The 23,026-nt window shown below is 38.8% G+C and overlaps 1 protein-coding gene across 1 annotated transcript in view; it reads left to right on the forward strand.

Annotated features, from left to right (window-relative positions):
- The window catches only part of LOC145982226 (uncharacterized), a 119,690-nt gene that overhangs the window by 22,496 nt on the left and 74,168 nt on the right, over positions 1-23,026 (forward strand). The window contains exons 4-6 of the mRNA XM_083115796.1: positions 2,808-2,878; positions 16,476-16,727; positions 21,806-22,154. Of these exons, the coding sequence (XP_082971922.1) occupies positions 2,808-2,878; positions 16,476-16,727; positions 21,806-22,154 (672 nt within the window). The remainder of the gene's footprint in view (positions 1-2,807; positions 2,879-16,475; positions 16,728-21,805; positions 22,155-23,026) is intronic.

The raw sequence follows: 23,026 nt of genomic DNA on the forward strand, positions 1-23,026 counted from the left end.
AACCCAGACTTTCCGCCCCCTGTTCAAGGGGGTAAAAAGCAGTGTTGCAACCGGTTGCTACACGCGTGATTTTTGTCCAGTCGTGCATGACACCTCTTCCTGTCAACAAGCCCTCTTCGCTCGCATTTCAGGGAGAGGCAGTGAATCGGAGACCCATTTGCTTGCTATGTGGTGGCAACCATTAGGCTTCGCCATGCTGGCTTTGATGAGAGTGCCACCTGTTTCAAAAACGAGCCAAAACGAAAAATTTGGCAATGCAGAATACCACGAGAACTCCCCTCCCCACAGCAACTGGAGAAAGCCGATTGGTTCAGCTGTTCATGTGACCCTCGGCTTTCGATGGAAAAGACAAAAATAGAATATCCAAGTCCGTTCTCTTGCCAGATGGAAATTTACGGCCCAACCCTATTTAATTTTTTTTATAATGAAGAGGAAGAAGTACTACATGGCTGTCAAATGACTGTCAGAGCATGTGAGGCTGTCCAGGAAGTAACTATTAAGAGTCTAGCCAACACTCCTCATCTTCCTGTTAAAAACCACACAAACAGAATGACAGAGGACACTTTAAAATTTGTCCAAGCTTTCAACTCCATTTCAGAGTCATCGTCAGGGCTGGTTGAGATACAGTGAAGAAAATGTGGCCGAGGTTCCGATGACTCTACTTGCTGTGTCTATGAAAGATGGTCTTGTTGTGTTGGCAAGCTCTAACCCTGGAAGAACTTTCTTTCTTATGTATATGTCAGGAAATATGCAACAGGAAATATATAGGCTAATGCAAACAAGGACAGATTCTCATACCACATAGAACACGTAACAGAAACGAACCATCAGTTACCACAAGATTGCTTTTTAGCTCAAGCGAAAGGAAAGAATAGAATGGGGCATTAAGGAAGGTGTACACATGGTTAAAAATACAAATCATCTCAACGACAATTTATGTGGGAATCCTTATTTGCCATGGTACAACACATTCAAACTGAAAAACCCATCCTCCTCAGCCATCATTTGGAACAACCAGGAACTTATAAACACTGCAAGACCGCAATAACATATTCTGGCAGATGCAGCAAGTAGCTTCGACCTGTCTTCTTTGTCTTGTCTTGACCAGCCCTGAGTGTGACTCAGAGGATTAGTCAAAAGCTTACTATGAAATTAAAAATTATAGATACTTGAGGTTGGACTCCAATTAAAAATTAACCAGTAGACCTACATAAAAATGAGTTGCATCAAAATTTAGCTTATTCAATTCTGCGTTAATCCATCCTAACCAAACTTATTTTCGAGTAGGCTTCAATTTTTTATTGTCATGAGAACAAAAAAAGGGCCGTGTTTTTAAATTTTACAATGGATCGCTATCTTTGAAGATCTGTAAATCAAAAACGAGTTTTCCGATCATGATATTTTAGGACGGTGCAGGCAGAAAGGTTTAAAACACAACTATTAACTTTCAGGTATTCAAAATTTCTTAAAAAACAAGTTTTCTTCAGTTTTACAAAACGACATTTTCTTAGTATTGTGAAGTCCTACAAATACAATTTTGGTGTTGTTTTGAAGCTCTTTGCATCTGTTTTTAAAATGCACTATCATTGTGAATTCACATTGAATTCACATTTTATTCAGTGGAGTAAAGCTGTACGTGGAACGCGGCAACATAGCAAGCATTGACTCGCAGCGTTCGCCGGCAGTTTCAGCGGTTCAACGGACATTGCTGTGTGCTGTGTTGCCGACAAAGAGAGGTGGAGATGTAAGCAGAGATGTACTGGGCAAACCACGTTCCACATAGAGCTTTACTCCGCTGAATAAAAATCTGTGTAAAATCGGTTTCTCAATGTGAATTCACAATGATAGTGCATTTTAAAAACAGATGCAAAGAAGTTTAAAACAAGACCAAGATTGTATTTCTCAGACTACCCAATACTAAGAAATAATTGTTTCACAAATTGCTAAAAATGGCTTTTCCAAGAAATTTTGAACCTTCCCCTGTGGCAGAGTGGTTATCACATCGCGCTGCAAGCTAGGGGTCCCAGGTTCGAATCCTGACTTGGGCATGGACGTTTTGTGATGTCTATTCATCAATTTCATCATACCATCACTCATCCACATCTTCGCAAATTAGCCAAAAGTGGCACAAGAAGTTAAGTAAATCAAATCAAGTAGAGAAATTTTGAAAACCTGAAAATTAATAATTGCGTTTAGAACCATTCTGCCTGCACCCTACTAAAATTTCATTGTGTTTGGACAACCCATTTTTGATTTTCAGAATTTCAAACGTGCGATTGTTTGTAAAACTAAAAAAAAGGCCTTTTCTTGTTCTTACGACAATAAAAAATAGAAGGCATACTTGAAAAAAAAAATTGTTAGCATAAATTAATGAAGAATTGAATAAGATAAAATTTTGGTGTAACTCATTGTAATGTAGGTCTACTGGTTTATTTTTAATTGGAGTCCAAACTTGAGTATCTATAATTTTTAATCTGAGAGTAGACAACCTTTTAGAGTGTTTCATATTGTGCTGTTTGTGTGGTTTTTTAACAAGAATGTTGCTGGCACGTGATGTAAAAAATTTCTTTTAATGCCATACTCCTCTTCTTGTATGGCGCGTATTGAAGTGTGTTAGTTTATCTCTTCTTTTTTTTTTCCCTTGACCTCGTAAGCCATTGCAGTGAGGCTATTCAATGACTATCACCAACCAAATTTTTTCAATCCAGAGTCCCATTAACACAATGTCCATCGTAATTGTCAAATTGCTATTCAGGTGTCAATTGTCATATATTTTATTGAGGTTTTTTTTCTTCAATGTCTTGCAGGAAAATCATCAGTTTCCTCGTCATTTCTGAATTTATTTGGACATCCAAGTGAAAGTGGGAGTGTGCTGAAAGTAAGTCCTCAATTTTGAATTCTAGGATACAATGGAAAATTAAGCTTTATAAAAGTCATTAGCGATAATGGATAAATTATCTTGAACTTTATACTATGCAAGAATATTTTTTTACTGTATTTGAATTACTTTGAATCTTTTCTCCTTATTTTCTTTTTTAAAAATTAAAACTAGGAACTAAATATTCTACAAATAGAGAAGTTACATTTTACATCTGTTGTAGACGAACCAAGCTTCAGTTCAGTTTTTAACTCTGATGTAGAAATGTAGTACTATAAGTGGTTATTGGTACTGACCACTTTCTTGTTGCGATTTTTTGAGGATGTCTGAAGTAAAATATTATGACATTTTACTATAACTATCACTTGTAATTGTTAAGAATTTTTAGAAGATAAAAGTCGACTCCCATAGCAAAGTGGTTAGCAAGTTGCACTACGATGCTAGGGGTCCCGGGTTTGAATCCTGGCTTGGGCATGGATGTTTGTGAGTCTCCTTTCATCAATTTCATCATATCACTCATCCCCATCTTCGCAATTAGCCAAAAGTGGCCCAAAAAGCAAAGTAAAATAAAGAAAATCAATCAATCTATTTTAGAAGATAAAAGTTCTTTGTCATCAGTCAATAAGTGGAAGAATCGCGTAAAAGCCCACTTCTTACTCTTCCTTCCTTCCCCTACCCAGAAGCCATTCACTGTTCAGTTTTTCTTTCCTGTTATAATGTGAAGTGAATATTCTGTGTATATACTGTGAATGCGTGGGATTGTAAGCATGTTTATTTTATCAGAGTGGCTACTCTCCGGTAATTCCTTGAATTCCGGGAATTATGCGTCAATTATTGGCTTGAGGGAATTATGAGTGAATTCTGCTTAAAAATTGCAACTTTTATTAATCCAAATGTCATTGAATTTATTACATATTTATTAATACCCTGGCAAGTTTTTCACACTAGCTTTCATTTTTGCCGAGAAAGGAAATGAAAAGAAAGCTGGCTGGAAAATAAAACAGAATTCTCTGAATCCATTTGCTTTGCTAGTGTCCTTTTCAGAACAATCTACCTGACATACGGAAGATTATTGCAAGATAGAATATCTTGAAGTTGATTAGGTAAATTTGAATTTCTTATGCAATTAACAATTTTTCGTAGATTACTGTACCCCCATAACATTTGTGTGTGTTTGTTGATGTATTTCAAGTTTGAGTATGTGAAATGGCAAATGTAAACTTTGCACCTTAAATTTAATATACATATATACAGTTGAATTGAATTAGAATTTTTGGATACATTGGAATTGCACAGACTTTTTTTATTGTTAATATATATGAATGGCTTATTGCAGAAAGGGACCTGGGTCACTTTTGCACAATTCTGAGAAAAGCAAGAAAAATCATATAATATTGATAGTGTAAGAAAGAAATGTACCGTTGTTGGCTCAAATATTCAGCATTATGAATAGTTAATTTTGCAACCCTCAATGCACCCCCCTGCAGTATGCTGCTAGAGACAGTGGAGTTGTGACTCCGGTACCTTTCTGCAATAAAAGTGGAAACTGTGAGAAATAAGACGATAAATATGCTACACATGCCCGTTTGTCGTTGCCACATAAGCTAGGTTAGGTTAGGTTATGTTATATATGCCACAGAAAATTATAGATTCATCAATAAATGACAGTGTACTGCATTTTCTGGACTTTATTGTCGGTGTTTGAAGTACAATAACGTACGAGCTCATGCATGCATGTGTTACTCTACATCTGAGTCTGTTACATTGCCGTTTGTAGTTGGCCACTGAAGAATATCTTCATAAAATCCTTTGACGTCGTCTGGTACATACGACAAGGCAGTTCGTATGTCCTTCAATTTAGTAAGCTTGATCAGCATACGTGCAACAGGGAAAGTACATGACATAGGAATTACAATTCTTGCACCTTTAGATAGAAGGTGTGAGATGTCAAACCTTTGATGAATTCAGTACCCTTATGTTCAACACAGTATTCAAAGTAATGATACTTGGAAATCTGAAAATACTGCCTCTTCTTGTAGGAACACATAGTAGTTTTACAGATGCCACATTTTTTTTGTTGACATGAGGCCACCACGTTGCGAAACCAATAATGTTACTGGTGTCAATAAGTTTGACAGTATTTTTACCGCCCCGAGCTGCATTACAGATTAGCGTACACAGTTCGTACAACGTATAAATACGGCTAAGTTTATTGCAGAAAAGGACCCGAGTCAGTACATTAAAGTACACTTTTCACTGTGCATTTTCTTAGCTATAGCCTCGTGTGACTGATGTCCTTTCTGCACTGAAAGATGTGTCTGTAACTAGGAAAATAAAAAATACCATTTACTCCGATACCTAAAAAATGTGACTCCGGTCCCTTTCTGCAATAAGCCATTCATATGTGTTTAAGCGTAAAATCAAAATTTGTTATTTACTTATGAGTATATACTTGTCTACAACAACGTTTCGGTGGCAACTGCCCCCTTCAGGTCAAAAGGTCGGGTTTACGGGAATAGTTCTGTTGTAGTCATTTGTTATCCAAGCATTCAACCTGTCCATGTAAAAACCTATATCCTTTCTAAATGACGAAGCTTTGTGGATCTCCATAAAGCCGACTTTTTGACCTGAAGAAGGGGGCAGTTGCCACCAAAACGTGGCCTCCCCCATGGCGCAGTGGTAGCGTCATTGCCTTGTAATCAAGGGGTCCCGGGTTCGATACCCGGTGGAGGCACAAGTGGTTCGGATCCCACTTTAAACAGTAGGTCCAGTCCCGATTAGCCTTACTGTGCATAAAGTGGACTTAAAACAGCAGCCACCAAAACGTTGTCTTGAACAAGTATATACTCACTGTACGTAAGTAAATAACAAATTTTGATTTTACGCTTATATATGATAGTGAGTAAGTCGCACGCATCCAAAATATGAAATATATGTGTTGGGGGGGGGGTTATTCGTAATGTTGAAATAGAGAATACATCTGCTTGTACCCTTGAATTTTTGGGAAGTTCACCTTGAAAACCGGGAATTATACTTGAATTTTATCATAGTCCTAGAGTGGCCATCCTGTTTATCCTTCTTAGGTGCATGTTCTTGTATATTAGTTTTGCTAATGATTTGCTCCTTGCTCTGGAAAAGTCTGGAATTTTACTTTTACAAAATTGTAGACACCCTGTTATTGTCAATTTTCAAGAATACAATTCCAGCAATTGCGATCTATTTATTTATTTATTTTCAATAATGAACTCAACAGGCTGGCGCCCAGTTAGAGAGTTCAGAGATACAGGTTTTTATACATGCTTCAGTGACTGTTATTTGATATTGTTTTCATTACACAGTTTTTAAATTGTATATATGGCATAGAGAACAAATCAATATTTTTGTTACGCTTTTCTAAGGCATTGTAGAGAATACTCATTCTCCAGATAGGGGATTTCTTGACAATGTTTGTTCGCGCTCTATTCACAAAAAAAGTTTGATGATTGGGTCGCGTTTTATTGTTAGGAACGCGTAATTTAAATTGTGAGATCCAAAGAGGAGAGCGAAGTTTTCCATTATATATTTTCCAGAGCAGCAGCAGGTCGCGCACTGTCCTTCGATCGTCAAGCCTGTGCATTCGGAGCTCCTCTATTAGATTACTGTACGAATCAAATTTGGGATAAGTACCTTCAAGTTTATACTTCATATAACGTAGCATCTTTGATTGTACTCGCTCTATTTTTGTAGTCTGTACTATACTGTCAGTGTTCCATACAACAGACCCGAATTCAAGTTTTGAACGCACTAATGAGTAATATAATACCTTAAGTTTTTGGGTGTCTCGAAAGTCTCTGCCCATTCTAATAATGAACCCGATAAGTTTGTAAGCGTTGCCTATTACTTTGTTAATATGGTGAGTGAAAGTTAGCTTAGAGTCAAAATATATTCCTAGGTCCTTTGCTGTTTCAGATTTTTTTAGATTGGTATTATTAAGTTTATATTGAAAATTTAAGATCGTTTTTTGTTTAGAGTAAGTAACGGAATAGCATTTTGCTGCATTAAGAGAAAGACCGTTGCACAAGCACCACGCACTCAACCTATTTATGTCTTGTTGTAGACAGACACAGTCTTCAATATTTTTTATTCTTTGAAAGAATTTCAGGTCGTCTGCAAATAACAGTTTTCTAGAATTAATCAAATGCTCTGGTAAATCGTTGATTAATAGAAGAAAGAGAAGAGGTCCTATGTTGGACCCTTGAGGTACTCCGGAACGTACTAGAAATTCGCTGGATGTGTGGCCTTTATACGAGACATATTGTTTTCTGTTCATTAAATATGACGCCATAAGTTTCCTGAGGGGAAGGGAAAAGTTGAAAGTGCCCAATTTACTTAGAAGTACATCATGATTTACAGTGTCAAAGGCTTTGGAAAAATCAGTGTATATTACATCCACCTGCCCCCCATCATCTAGCACCGTGCTTATATAATGCAGTTTCTCGCCAAGGTTTGTTTCTATTGAGCAGTTGGGCAGAAAGCCATGCTGGTATTCAGAAAAAGTTTCTTTGACATTGTTATATATGTGGCAATATAAGATTTGCTCAAATATTTTAGCAGGGGCAGATAAAAGAGCTATAGGACGATGGTTTTGTATGTTTCTGTTCTCCGAGGATTTCGGTACTGGACATACAGCAGTAACTTTCCACCGTTCGGGAAACTGCATAGACGATAATATCGCATTGTAGATAATAAAGAGTGGAATTTTTAAAATGTCTACACATCCTTTGAAGATGTAGGGTGGGATTTTGTCTGGCCCCGCCGACTTCTTTGGCTTTAATTTTTTAACAGCTGCTTCAATTTCAAACATACTGATTATCTGAATGTTGAGTGAATCTAGCGTTTTGCACTCTGTGTGCCCCGCCATGATCTCGAGGTTATACTTTGCCGTATTGTTTGCATACACAGATTGAAAGTATTTCGCAAATTCATCAATGACGGTATTCAGGTTTAATATGGGTTCATTGTTTGAAGAAACTGGAAACTGTTTGTTTTGCCTGTTGCGATTTATGTACGACCAGAAAAGTGACGGGTCACTTTGAATATTGCTTTCGATGTCGAACAAGTAATTATTATGGGCGGCTGATATTTCTTTTTTGATTGCTTTTCTGAGTTCTTTAAATTTGTTGGCATGGTGAACTGGGTTACCTACGTTTTGCTTCCATTTTTGGTGGTGGTGAGCCTTTGCTTTTATTTTTTTAATTATATTGGCGGTAAACCAGCATGGATATTTAGAAGGGGTTAGGCGTCTTAAGGGGATGCACGCGTCAAATGCTTCGTATATTATGTTGTAAAACATATCTGTCATTTCGTTTACGTTATCACAGAGTTTTAGTGTATCCCAGTTAACGACCGATAGTTTGTTGTATAGTTTGTTAAAGTCAGCTTTTTTGAAATTGTACGAGAGGTTGTTTGGTGGATGGTTACTCTGTGTCCTTTTTCTGTGCTTTATTTCGATTACGAGACAAGGATGATGCTTATCCTCAGGCACGAGTGGCTGAGTTTCTCGTGTCAACTGCATGCCAAAAACGTTACTTAGCACAAGATCGAGAGTTTTGCCGTTACTATTTTGAATGTTATTTACGCTGCGTAATTGAAAAAAGCACATTTGATTGTATAAGTCGCGACATACAGGAGTGGCGTTAACGAGGTTGTATTCGTTGCTTGTTATGCAAGGGATGTTGAAATCCCCTATGAGGAGAATGTTATGTGCGGGTCTACAATGCCTTTCAAGAAAATTATAAAATAAGTTGTAAGACATGTCATTACAGCATGGAGTAAAGTAAACAATACAGATGTATAAGGTAGGCAGTCCATGAATTACAATTTTCACAAGCAATGAGTCGACGTTAGGGTCGTCGTTAAATTTGCCTACGAGCGTCGCTGCGTATTTGTTATGAATTGCCAGAAGAGCACCCCCGCCCAGATTTTTCCCAGAGTCGGTCGCGTTCCTGTCAGATCGGAACACGTTATAGCGATCATCAAAAAGTTCCGTGCTTAGATGGTTTTCATTAAGCCAAGTCTCTGTAATTGCTACGATGCTGTAGTTGTTAGATAATATGTTCCGAGAGAACACTTGCATTTTGGTACGCAACCCGCGAACATTTTGGTACACTATGCTAAATATTTTAGTCTGAGAACTTACGTGTTTATGTTTGTGGGAGTTGCCCCCGGGCTGACATTCTTCCTCCGTTGCTGTCACTGCTACCACGTCACTTGGGGGAGGGGTGGGATTTGGGAGGGGGTGGGGATTTCCAACTTGCTTCCGAGACTCGGCCTTCGTCTTCATCCCTCCATAGAAACTGCACGCACCTTCCGAAACTCATGGCCTGAGGGTTTTTGACGTCCACGTTCTATCAGATGCAGTTCCAGACGCTGGCGATTGTCCACTGTGTGAAGGGGTGGGGGGAGTCCTGCTGTTTCCGCCGAGGTCGACGACTTCCTTCTTTCCTGGAGACGATCGGGGTCCTTTGTCCGAAGTTGTTGCCAAATTTACTTCTGCGTTTCTGGAACTTGCTGGAACTGGTTTTGACGAGACGTTGGATTTCAGTTCTTCCAAAGTAAATGGTTTTCCATTTATGAGTAGCTTGTTATATTGCAATTTAGCATGTTGACCGCGAGCTTTTGCTTCTGAACGTACCATCCGCGTTCGGCGCGTGTAGTCTTCTTGGATATAGACTGGTGTATTCTTGGCTCTATAACTGTTCAATAAAATTTCCTCCCTCCTTTTATAAAATGCCAATTTTACAATTATTGGCCGGGTCCGTCCGTTTGGCCTGCCGAGACGATGCGCTCTGTCAATGTCGAAATCATCAGTCTCGATTCCCATTTCCGTTGATAAAAACTCCCTTACCAAGTCTTCTGTTCTGGCCCATGTCTCCTCACGTTCCTCCCTTATGTTGTAGAAAACGAGGTTATTTCTTCTTGATTGACTTTCCAATCTATCTATAGCGTCCTCGTTCATTAGCACTTGTTGCTTAAGCCTGTCATTTTCTTGTCTCGTGTCATTCAGTTCCTTTGTGAGTTTGGATATTTCACCCTTCAACATGGCCGTGTCTTTGGTCACTGAGTTAAGTTTTTCGTCCATGGAGTCAAGTTTTGCCATGACGTCCTCGATGGTGCAGGGGCCAGGATTCTCTTCCAAGCCACTCAACACTAATAGCACCAGAGTAATCATGGCCACAAAAAGGAAACGCACTTCTTTAGCGGGGAGCTGCCCTGTCGCTTGCCCCGATTGGGGCCTCCACCTCCCGCTCCACGCGCCTATAGCCAGGCGCCACTGCACAACACTGTTTCCCATTCCGTTACACTTCACTGCACTCAGGAGCTGCGCGAAAACACGTCCGTTCAACTCAGACACACACTGAGGAACAGTGTACTTTAAAAATATTTTTCTCCAGAGGCCCCATGTTCGAATCCGAGCCTAGCCATGAGTGATCTTTCATCATATCTCATCATCATGATTAGCCAAAAGTGGATGGAAAGCAAAGCATAATAATCCAAATCAATCAATTTAAAAATATTCTTGAAAGAAATGGTCTCAAACATAAAATGAATTAATCAATTACATTGTAAAAGAAATCATGAAATTATGGAAGTTATGAAAAAGTTTAAGGTGCAACCCTTGGGCTCTGGCTATGAGACGTGCTCAGTTTGGAGTATCCTGGGCCCGATGCCGTAGTGGTAACGTCATCGTCTTGTAATCGAGGGGTCCCAGGTTTGATACGCTGTGGAGGCACATGGCACATTGGTTCAGATCCCGCTTTAAACTGTAGATCCAGTCTCGATTAGCTTTCCTGGGCATAAAGTGGACTTAAAACAACAAATCAATCAAGTACCCTGGGGAAAGCGTAACAACTTTTCTCCTGAGATTTCAGCCTATGTATGGGACTCGTGGTCATCCACCACCATGGGCAAATTAGGGAGCTACGAATGAGTACCATAACCTGGTCATGCAATCCTACATCTGGGGGTACATTCTACTGGCCGGTGCTACCTCCATTTGGTGCAAGGAGCATAAATCTTAATCTTAATCCTCAGCTACAGTGTGGCCAGAAAGTCTCTTTACACCCGAACTAAATGCGTGTAACAATGTAAGATGGTAAGATATTTAAGGTTTTTACCTCCCATCCTGATCATTGATATGGCAACACTGCTCCTCACGTGAATTGCCACGTAACTGCCACGTGACTGCCCGCAGAAGGAGAATAAAGTCTGTCTTTGGTCTGTGCGTTGACAGTTCATTGTCGCGCCTTTCCATGTTTGGTGAACAACAATGGCAGATACCAGTGCCTTCACTTTGGAGGAGCGCTTAGTGACAATTGTGTGGGTCCATGAACGGAAGCACAACAACGAAAATATGCCGCAGGTGATGGATAGGTTTCGTGAACAGTTCGGTAAGGAGCCACCAAGTCGTGAAGACTTTGATCACGTGGGAGAAGAAAGCTTTTCGCCTGGGAAGTGTTTTGGATGCCCCTCGTTCTGGTCGTCCATCAACCCGGTGTCAGTGATGCATTCATCCTGCAAGTCGACCAGAAAGCGTTCTGCAGAACTTGGAAATGCAAGGAGCACAATGCAGGTCCATACTAAAATGTACTTAGGCCTGCACGCATTCCGGCCAATGGCCATCAATGGGCGTATCAAGCTGTGCAGGGATCATGGAGGTGCACATACGGATGTTTTGGACAACTAACTGTAAATATTATTCATGTAGGGATGAAATTAGTGGAGGTGTAAAGGGACTTTCTGGCCACCCTGTAGAATATCTACAGGCTACAGGGTAGGGTTCTTTGAAGACAACGAAACCAGACAGGATGCCTTCCAATGGAGACGTTTAAACAAATATATTATTTAAACACAGGATACATGGCATAAGAATATTTACATGATAAGTAGAGCCCGGAAGTTCAGGCATTTATTTTCGTTAAAATAGGCAGGCAAAAAGGCATTTATAATGTGGTAAATAAGCACTAAAAATGAAAAAAAAAGGCAAAATAAACCGAAAAAAAGGCATATTTAGAAGTCGCTTACTTTTATCTATAATTTCTGGCAAAATGTTAAAATCTAAATTGGGAAGAGCATTTCAATTTTCTCCGTCTTGATTGCACATAACTACAAGGTGCTTTTTAAGTTCTAAACATTCATTGATAGTCGTCTGCCAGAGAGAATGTTTTTCATAATAGAAAATGATCTTTCTACTTCGACAGAAGTTATTGGAGCATACATATAACAAGCTAATGTAGCTGGACTCATTTTGGTAACAGCATTTTCACCTTTTAGAATATCACAAATTGTTTTCAATTGTTTCAAGTCCTCATTTGCACTCACTACCCGTTAGCACTTTTCCGCAACAGCTCACCCCTTTTCTCCTGGCACTTCCATCATCTGCTGCATAGATTCCTCGAAGATTTTCATGGATGCTATAATTGTAATTGTCTCTGGCAATGCACCATAATGTGCAAAAGTAAACTTGAAGAGCACAGGAGTTTTTTCACTTCACGAATTGAAGCCGCTTCATTTTCTGGAAGAGCATCGATCACCTCACTGATTTTTTGAAGGTTGTTAGCATAATATATAGCTGCTGATATCCAGGTTCCCTATCTCGTCAAGACTGGTTGCTGAGGTAAACTAAGCTCAATCGCAACTTCCTGAAATTTTCGGGTCGAGAGGGAGATTTCAGAAATATTTTCTTTGTGTTCGAAATCAACCTGTCCACTTCAGCAGTCAATCATGCACAAGAAATGTTAACCGAAAGGCAATATCCTGACTCAGCATGAAATTCTTTTTTCTCACACTTTTCTCCTTCAGCAATGTTGAAACATGCGTGAGTTCAATATTACTTAAATAAGGCGAAAATTATTCACATAATAAACGGAAGAAAAATAAATGCCAACAACGTTTTTTGGGAGAAAAATAATTTATATACACATTTAAAAAAAAAAAAATGTCAAATTTCATTGAAAAAGGCAAAAAAAGGCATTATAATTAAAAATAGGCAGTGGGGTCCCAAATAGGCAAAATAGACAAAATGAAAAGGCTTCCAAAACATTCGAAACAACATAAGAAACGTATATCCGGAAAAATTTTATCAATATATGCAGTAGATAAAAAGAGGCATTTTGCCAAACTTCCGGGCTCTAATGATAAGCTACGTTCTTCTGTAATTCTTGCTTACAATCAAGTTTTATATTTGTATGTCTTTTATTATTTCTTTTCTTGATTTGTATATTCTTTTATCTGGACTTCCTTCTTAATGGACGGTCTGGATCTGGACTTCCTTCCCAGTGGAGGATCTGGATCTGGACTTCCTTCTCAATGGAGGATCTGGATCTGGACTTCCTTCTCAATGGAGGATCTGGATCTGGACTTCCTTCTTAATGGACATTCTGGATCTGGACTTCCTTCTCAATGGAGGATCTGGATCTGGACTTCCTTCTCAATGGAGGATCTGGATCTGGACTTCCTTCTTAATGGACATTCTGGATCTGGACTTCCTTCTTGTCTTTTTTGTGAACTTCTCTCTGGATTTCCATTTATTTATTTTTTTGATGATTTAATGAATTCCTTTATCCAGCTTTTTCCTTTAAGCTATGGGAATAATACTAATTTCCTCCCTTGCGGTTGCGATTGGAACGCGCCAACACTAACTGGGTACAACAGAGTGTATACTTGGTGCAAACGACTGACATGCGCATCCAAATAGGCGCTACGGCTGAAACGCGCAACCAAAAGTGCTGTGGGTCGTCGACTGGAACGCGCCGCCACTGATGTAAACAAAATTTCTGCTATGGGAATGGTAAATCAATCAGACAGATGCAATATCTGTTCAAAGACACAAACTTGTATCAGTGCTTTGACTTCTTTAATTTTCGTTAACTTACATATGATCACTGATTTGATTTATCGAATATATATATATATATATATTAATTTATTTCTTTTATATATATTCTTTATCTTCTTATAGTAGATTCTATTGTTTTTCATCTTTCCAATTTGCTTTGTTCTTATTTATAAAGTTATTCACATATGTTATGCCAATTCTTAATCTTGCACACCTGGTGCTGCCATCTCTATTCCTCTTTGGCAAACTATTTACATTACTTGGTCCTGTTGGGTACGTAACACCAGGTACTTTATGCTGACCACACATCACCTCATAACTGGTTTGATGATTGCCCCCATCTGATGTGAATGAGGTTGCCAGTTTGTATGTAGCCTCTGGCCCTCATGACGGTCTGTTATGCCAGTGTTCCGCAACCTTTTTTTACTCACGGCACACCCCAGATGGGCCTAGACTCAACACGGCACACCAAAATGTCTGTCCCCTCAAAATCATATGAATCTTAATATAATTACGAAATATTACGTCGTTATGTAAGCAATTATTATTATTATCATTGTTGTTGTTGTTGTTATTATTATTATTATAAAACATGAATAGACTTATGCATTTATTAAAAATTTATTAACTTTAATTCACTGCAGAAAATACACATTTCTAATACGAATTTTAAAGTAAATAACTCTACTCATACCTTCAATGTGATACTTGAGTCTGCTTAGCTGCACACAGACGGCTGATTCGTGGCGGAATCGTTGACAAAACAAGCCTCATTTCTTCATCGATGGATTTGAGTCTCTCTCTCTTTGATGTTTTAATTGCAGTCAATGTCGAAAAGCCCAGTTCACACAAATAAGTAGTTGAAAAGGGTAATAACACATTAACTGCCATCTCGGAGATTCACTGCTTATTGACAACCAAAATGTATCCAAAGCCACTTCGAAAAATTTTAATTTCAATGTTGTTCTGTCTGCTTTCAAATCTGCCAGTTCCTCTTTAAGCGTAAATTTTTCGGAAGATATTTCGAATCCATACTGAATGGATCACGAACCCAATCAAAATCTTCAACGCTCTCTCCAAAATATTTTTTGAAAGTCTCCTGCAAGAATACTAAACGCTTCAATTTACTGGAAACCATAGCAGCATTACTGAGTTTTCACCACACACAACACACTCGGGGATTGGGCATGTTTTGTCACCACACCAAAAAAATCCGTAAGATAAATAGTTATCACTATATTGCCGGTGGACTACTTTCTGTTTCTTTTTTTCGGGCTCGATGGTTTCACTACTTGCACTCGAGGACGGACCACTCCGTACAAGGAACTTATCCATATCGAAAAAAGAAAATAGTAAGACTGGTGTAGCAATCCAATATTCGCACTACTGCAGAGCACAGCTGTGATAGAACTGAACTGAAATACTGTAATTGTTGTCTGACAATGTGTGGGTCCTTCGGCGAAGGAAAAGAGCAATAAAGTTTAAGAAGCGCCGACAAACAGGCACAAAACAGCCAGTCGTACACAAAAGATGCAGTGTTACAAACAAAGAACTCGCTTGAATAGCGGGCCGCTAAAAGGCTTCTTTGCGGTGAACACAAAGCTTGACGCCTATAACCCATCAAACCGGCCCAATATTACAGGCGAGAATACATATAAGATGAACAAACTATAACAATATTGAGTAAATAAATTTAGGGTGACCAGATATTTGTTGACCAAAAAGAGTATAGTCTATAGGTTGAAGGTGCGTATGAATTTTGCTCTTTCACGGGGTCCGCAAAAATCCCGCGCAACTTCTTGACAGTCTAATTATCCTGGAAATTATGCAAAATTTAAACTTCCTTTTTATTTTACACTAATTTTGCACAAAAAACTATATTTTGTGACTACATAATATCTATTTTAATATTCTGATGCAATTCTTGAATATTCTAAAGCAAATTTCTTGGTATGTTGATGCATATAATTGGAGGAGAATATTTACACACCAATATTGATGAATATTTTGAAGAAATTTTAATTATTGCAATTTTCAAGTATCGGTATTGGTATCGGTGGGAATCGGTAAGAGTATCGGCATCGGTTCAAAGTGGTATCGGTTCAAAGTGGTACCGGCTCAGCCCTAATCATTATCATTAAATTCCAATGAATTTGAAATATGTTTTGCTTGTTGATGGAATATGAAAATGACACTTGAAATTGTTCATAGGAAATTCTGTCAGTCAAGGAGTAAAATACTTCAGTTTGTTGACATCTTGACGTTTTCCGTTCTGTGGATTTTAAGGTATTTTTATGCGTAAAATAATGAATGAAATTAAATAGCAAGGAAAAGAGTATATTTAGGGATTTTTGCAAATTGAAAAGAGTATAGAGTATATGAACCTCTAAAAGAGTATAATACTCTTAAAAAGAGTATGTCTGGTCACCCTAATAAATTACATTTAATTTCTATGAAAATATAACAGTTATCAGCAAGAATAAACAAGCACCTTCTTACTTAAAATCGACAATTAATTTCTTACAATATTACAATAGCAGGTAAAAGTTCTCGTCACACCTTTCACCTTGTGACGGCACACTAGTGTGCCGCGGCACACCGGTTGCGGAACACTGTGTTATGCCACGGGTTGTTGTTATGAAAAAAGTGAAATCATAATTAAATTTTGTCTTCTCACTGTAACACTCATTGAACTTCCTTGTATTCCTGTATTTCTTGCAGCTGTGTATTACACACAAGATCTACCTGCTGGCTGCAGGAGCCCTCATAGTCCTTCTGAAGCGTTGGCTTTCTTCAAGGAAAATTTCACCGAAGGAGTTTGAGTTTAATGTGCCAGCTGAGTGGATAAAGAAACCTGAAAATGCAGAATGTGGATATTTCGAGGCATTTCTCAAGAAAAACTTTGGACAGGAGTTTTTGGCACTCTGCAACGTAACTGCAGATAAAGTCTGGTGGTGGGATGAAGAATTAGAGGTGAGCATGACAATTAAATTACAGTGATGGTGAAGGAAAAAATGAGTGTGTTGGCAGAGGGGGCAATGCACCTAAATGTCATACAAGAAATGCATTTTTGGTCATTTATTTTTGTATTTTTTCTTGTTTGTTAGGGAGTGGTAGGGCCACAAAATCTGGATTTCAAATTATCCAATATCCATTTTGGATGCAACGGATAATACAGATATCTGAATATCCAAATATGTGGATAATTTGGATATTCAAATAGTACAGATTGCATGAAGATTTTTAGAAAAACTGCATGGTAAAATACAGATATGACAAATACAAGAATACATGGACCTTCTACGAGGGTGGTTTGAAAAGTTCTCGGAATGGAATAGAAAGAAACGACTTACAACAGTGATTTTTTTTTTATTTTTCAATGTAGTCTCCCTGTACACTAATGCACTTGGTCCAGCGATGTTCCAATGCCTTGATCCCATCTCGAAAATTAGATTCCTCCAGGCCTGTGAAATACGTGTCAACTTCGGCTATTAGTTCTTCCTTTGAAGAGAATCTCCGTCCACCGAGGAAACTTTTGAGTTTGGGGAAAGGATGGAAGTCTGAGGGAGCCAAATCAGGCAAATAAGGTGGATTTGGCAACAATTCGTAACCAAGTTCATGAATTTTTGCCATGGCAATGACACTTGTGTGAGGGTGCGCATTGTCCTGATGCAAGATGATTTTCTTTCTTGCCAAACCTGGCCTCTTTTCCCGTATCTTATGCTTAAGTTGGTCGAGGAGATTAGCGTAGTATTGTCCCGTAATTGTTTGACCAGTGGGAAGATAATCGATCAACAGAATCCCTTTCGCATCCCAAAACACTGACGCCATTATCTTTCCGGCCGATCGTATTGCCTTTGCTTTCTTTGGTGGTGGTGAATCAACATGTTTCCACTGCTTTGACTGTTGTTTTGTCTCTGGGGTATAGTAGTGGACCCACGTTTCATCTGTCGTCACAAACCGGCGCAAAAAATCTGTTTGGTTTCTCTTAAAACGAGTCAAACATTGTTCGGAAATGTCCACTTTGATGCGTTTATGGTCCTGTGTTAAAAGTCGCAGCACCCATCTTGCAGATAATTTTCTCATATCCAATTCAACTGTTAAAATGTGATACGCCCGTTCGGATGACATTCCTATAGCTTCAGCAATTTCACGCACTTTCAGTCGGCGATCCTCCATGACCAATTTATGCACTTTTTCAATAATTTCTGGGGTAGTAGCACATTTTGGGCGACCACTACGTGGATCATCTTCTAAGCTGTCCCGACCAAATTTAAACTCGTTTGTCCACTTTGCAACAGTTGAATATGAAGGGGCAGAGTCCCCCAGTGTGTTCAGAAAATCGGCATGAATTTCCTTTTGCTTTCATACCTTTCTTTACGAAGTACTTAATCACCGCTCGAATCTCGATTTTTTCCATCTTCACAAAGCACTGCACGGGAACAACTACAAAGTGATGTCCGCACCACAGATCTCTACCCAGAACACTGACGCGCCACATGTTTATTAATAAGGGATGGCCTATTACTATGCGGGAACCTCGTTATCCTAGCACTGACATCTGGTGGTGATTCCCAGAACTTTTCAAACCACCCTCGTATAAAAGAGCAAATGATAAGACTGTCTGGATAATGGACACATTGGATATCCAGACATTTCAGAAAAAGGATATCCAAATAATTCAGATAATCTGAATATCTGGATATTGGATATCTGAATAATCTGAATATCTTGATAATTTGGATAATCTGAATATCCAGACAATTCAGATATCTGGATAATTCACATAATCCAAATATCCGAGTAATCCAGACAATTCGGTTATCCAGATAATTTAGATAATTCATGTATCTGAATGTCAAATTATCCAATATCTGAAATCCAGATAGAAAATCATCCGATGGAAATTGTTCACCTCCCCTGGCATCTTTACTGTTGGATTATTTTCTAATTATGGTTTAGCATACACCACTTTCAACTGATCCATACTGAAACATATAACATACCAGTTTAACCCACAAGAAGTGGATGTGAAACATATGTCACATTCTGGTGACATTGCTAATGCCAATATGTAACATATATGTCACATGGAGTGTTTTCGACTTTTGGAACATACTGCGACTGAGTTAATGTTCAGAGTATTACGTGTTTTGAGTGCTACGTGACCCTAGTAATTAGTGAAGTTTAATTTGATTCTAGCTATATTTGGTGGGAGAGGATGTCATTTAAATTTTGTGCTGAAAAACGAGCACTGCTTTTACATTATATATTTTTTTTGTACGAAAGTATAAGCAGCAGGTGACCAATTCTTACCATGAGAATGGAACAAATATCTGGCAATGTGCAGGTACTGTTTTGAACCTCACGTCTTGAGTTTACCTATGTGCTGAAGTTCAAATTTTGTAAAAAAAAAAAGTGTTTATTTTCTCCTCCTTCATCTTCTATTAGGGATGGGCCGATATGAAATTTTGCCTGATACCAATAAAGTACCGATATAAAATTTACCAATACCGATAACCAATATTCTACCGATCCGATATAAAATTAGAAATGGTCCTTGAAGATCATGAAATATTCACTGATCTCCTATAAATGTGTGTTTCGAAGTGACTGTAGTGCAAAGAAGTTGAATATTTAGACATTTACTTTTTTAGGAAGAAGGGCATGGAGATTATCCATAAAAATTACAACAAAATGACAGAATTTTACACTAAATTATAAGATATTTATCGATATTATTGGATCGGTAAAATTATCGGTAATTTTACCGATAAACTGATACACCAATATGCCTATATCGGCAGATACCGATAGAGTACCGATTAATCAGTCCCATCCCTATCTTCTATTATATTATTATTATTATTATTATTATTGGGACACTTGGTCGGACCCTCCAGAAATGTATTTCTAGATACGTGCCAGCCGGTGATGGAAATTTATGGGTCTTGGGACAGTGGTAACGTGGGAGGTGGGGGGAATCGATAATAACAACAAATCTACGTAAAACAAATCAATTCGAAGCTGACCCAAGTTATTCCTTTGTGCACTCTATCATGTTATTTTGAAATCCCCCTTTTAACAAGGTCATTGTAAACATTGCCCTCACACATAATTTACCCCAATTACAGACCACTTCAAAAAGGCATATGTACTCAAATCATTCTTCATACCTAAGCAACTACCCAATATGATCAGAAATTATGACTGATATCGATCTAATCTAAAGTAGTCAAGGAAGTACAACGTTTTAACAGTCATTTGTTCATTTATTTCGGCGAACCTATCAACGAAGCTTGGCTCCCGATCCAAACACGTGTACAACAACTTTGAATTAATTACAATATTAAATTCATTGCTTGACATCCGGCGTCAACACGATTGACTCAAAACGACGAAACTGGGGACCGATGTTACTTTTAAACTATTGGTTACTCATCCAGTTCCGTTTCACTCAAAGGCAAGGAACGTCAAAAGATTACAACTGGGGTAACACTCCCCCCCCCCCTTGATCCTGTTCTGTTTCAACAATCGTGTTCCATTTCATTAACAAAATCCCTTCAGACGCGCAATTCACAATAATGCACTGTTTCTCACTACATACCTCGATTTCTCTGTTGTGAGTCCACTATCTCGTTACGATGATGTCTCCCAGGTCAATAGGGGCCGGTAGACAAAACTGCCGCGGGACTTCCGACTCACGAACAGGTGCCTTCTAGTCATCCAAACAACGCCCAAACCAGAACTTTGTCTTGGAATATATTGGTCCTCTCCACGTCTGTGTGCAGCTTCGTGACCTCTTCCCAATTGTCACATTATTGACTCGACGAACTCTTCCGGACTGCTGCTGGGCTGGTAACCTCTTCCCAATTAGTTACAATGTTGACTCGTAAATTCGCTTCGGTAGCATACCAAAACTGCGTCCTCGTGACCAAAACTGCATCCTCGTGACCAAAACTGCGTCCTCATCCTCGTTGCCTAGCACCAAGTGCTCCTCTATTGCACAGAGAAACTGGAACCTGTATCGGGAACTGTTCATTTTGACGACACTCCAGAGACAAGGAACAACTCTTGGCAATTTACCTTCAGACTGCTACTCCTTTGCAAACAGTCTAATTAATGCAAAAAGTCGAACGTCCTAAAAAGCCTCTTTCGAAGAATAAGTAAGACATCATTTCAATCTCGTTACTTCATAAAGTTCTCAACTGGGTGCATCTTGCCACAAATAACATCTCTATACAATATCTTGCACAACGCAGAATTCGAGTTCGATTTGTATGCGTGCCCAACTTGACGAACTCAAGCGCAGGAAGCACTGACTAGTGTGTTGCACGTATACGCGTCGGCCGGTCAGTTATTTCACTTTCTCTCGGAGGAGGAAAATCAACTGAGGGGGTGCAGCAATGGCCTCTATCGGTGACTTCTTGTTTCTTATTACGTCATAAACAACAGCGTACCAGCTCGCAGAAGCTGGGGCAAAGCAGTGACGTGTTTTGTATTGCATAATATTCAGATACGCGTAATTGCGATCTCGCAAGAGAAAACTCGTCACACAGTCAGGTTCAAAATGTTTTGCCCTATCTTATGATGAACCTTAAAGTGGCAAGTTTTATGAAAACTTGTTGCATGCAAAAAAATACAGAACACTGTGTTTAACTTGCACACTGCAGTTTCCTAACTGTATAATGTTGCACTTCTGCCATTGGCTGATCACCAATGACAGGATGTGCGTGTCCTACCCAATATCGCTTCTAAAACAGTGCATGGTATAGTAGCATGCAAACATAGCACTTTGAGTGCATGCATGTGACATGTTAAGGACAGTGGTATAAAATCTTGAGGAACCCTCATTAGTATGTTCAGGCTACTAAAATATTCTGGAAATTTATTTATTTAATCCCTGGAAACACCTGGAAATTTATTATTTTGTCAGATTGAGTGGTAATTGTGTGACATTAACATGATGATACAGAAAATCACGTAATCAAAATGAAAAATTAAGTGAATTTTGAGACACCGTGAATGTGATGTTATTGTTAAATTTTCAGACAGGGACAAGGTCAAACCAACACTTGACATTCAGCTGCCCATATTTGATTCATAGCAACGAAGTTCACGACCTGACAAAGAACATGGAAGAACCAGCCTGGATCCATGGATATGTTAAATGGGCTTTAATGATCACGTGCCCTGGGAATATGATTGGCGACTATCCCAAGAGACGCGACCGTGACACGGACATCCTCTGGGGCCCGTGTGTAATGGATGTTGATGACAGAGCATTGTTTCATCCATTATCACAGCTAACGATGGCACTGTGGGAAAAGGCATTCAATCACTCACTCTGTTTTGTGTGTGAGAATGGAAGTTCTGAAATGGAGAATATATTGCTTCAAGGTAAGTATAAAATGTGTAAGCTGAGTCTAAAATACACTTCCAAAGTTGAAAATTACGAATTGTGTTCTGGGCTTTGTTTTTCCTTCATTCATTGTATTCAATTACACCAATCCTTACTCTTTAACAAGTTAATGTTTATTGTTGGGGTGAAGCAAATACCACGCTGAACTACCGATACTCTTCTCAATTATAACTGATGCCAGTACTTGCAAATTGTAACTAACAGCCTCATAGCTACATATTTTGGCACCATGGCAGGATTGTGCCCCCCCCCCCCCTTCTTCTTGCTCACTGCCAAGCATCCTTCTTCTTATGCCATGGTTTGTGATGTTTACATGCCACATATTTTGAAGTGAGAGAAGAATGTAAAAAATCATTAAAAATTAATAGAGGTTGTATTTAAAGGTTTGTAGTTCTTAGTGGCTGAAGAACATCCTTAAGAACATACTTTGGGAAATCAGTGTCTTACCAGAATATAAGCCTTCAAGTAAAATAAGATGAAAAGATTAAATCAGGCTTACGGTAAGTATCAGTTAGTCCAGGAGTTCCCAAATTTATTCATTTCATGGCACCCTTAGTGTTTCAAGGTTTTCCACGACACCCTAGTGAGAATGTAGGCCTATCTAACACTTGCAATGCTCACTTAGCATGGTTAGGTTGCTTGCCTTAAGTTAAAAAGTAAACACATATTTCAAATTCACAAACATTTTATGTGTAAAAAGTACCAAGACCATGTGTAGATTAAGAAGTGTCATTTCAGTTAAAATATTGGAACATTTTGTGGCACCCCTGTAAGCCAGGGACGGCACCCCTAGATGCCGCAGCGCACAGTTTGGAAACCACTGGGTTAGTCCATATGAACAGTGGCGGCC

This window comes from Lepisma saccharinum, assembly GCF_977018435.1.
Source record: "Lepisma saccharinum chromosome 15 unlocalized genomic scaffold, izLepSacc3.1 SUPER_15_unloc_1, whole genome shotgun sequence".
NCBI lineage: Eukaryota > Metazoa > Arthropoda > Insecta > Zygentoma > Lepismatidae > Lepisma > Lepisma saccharinum.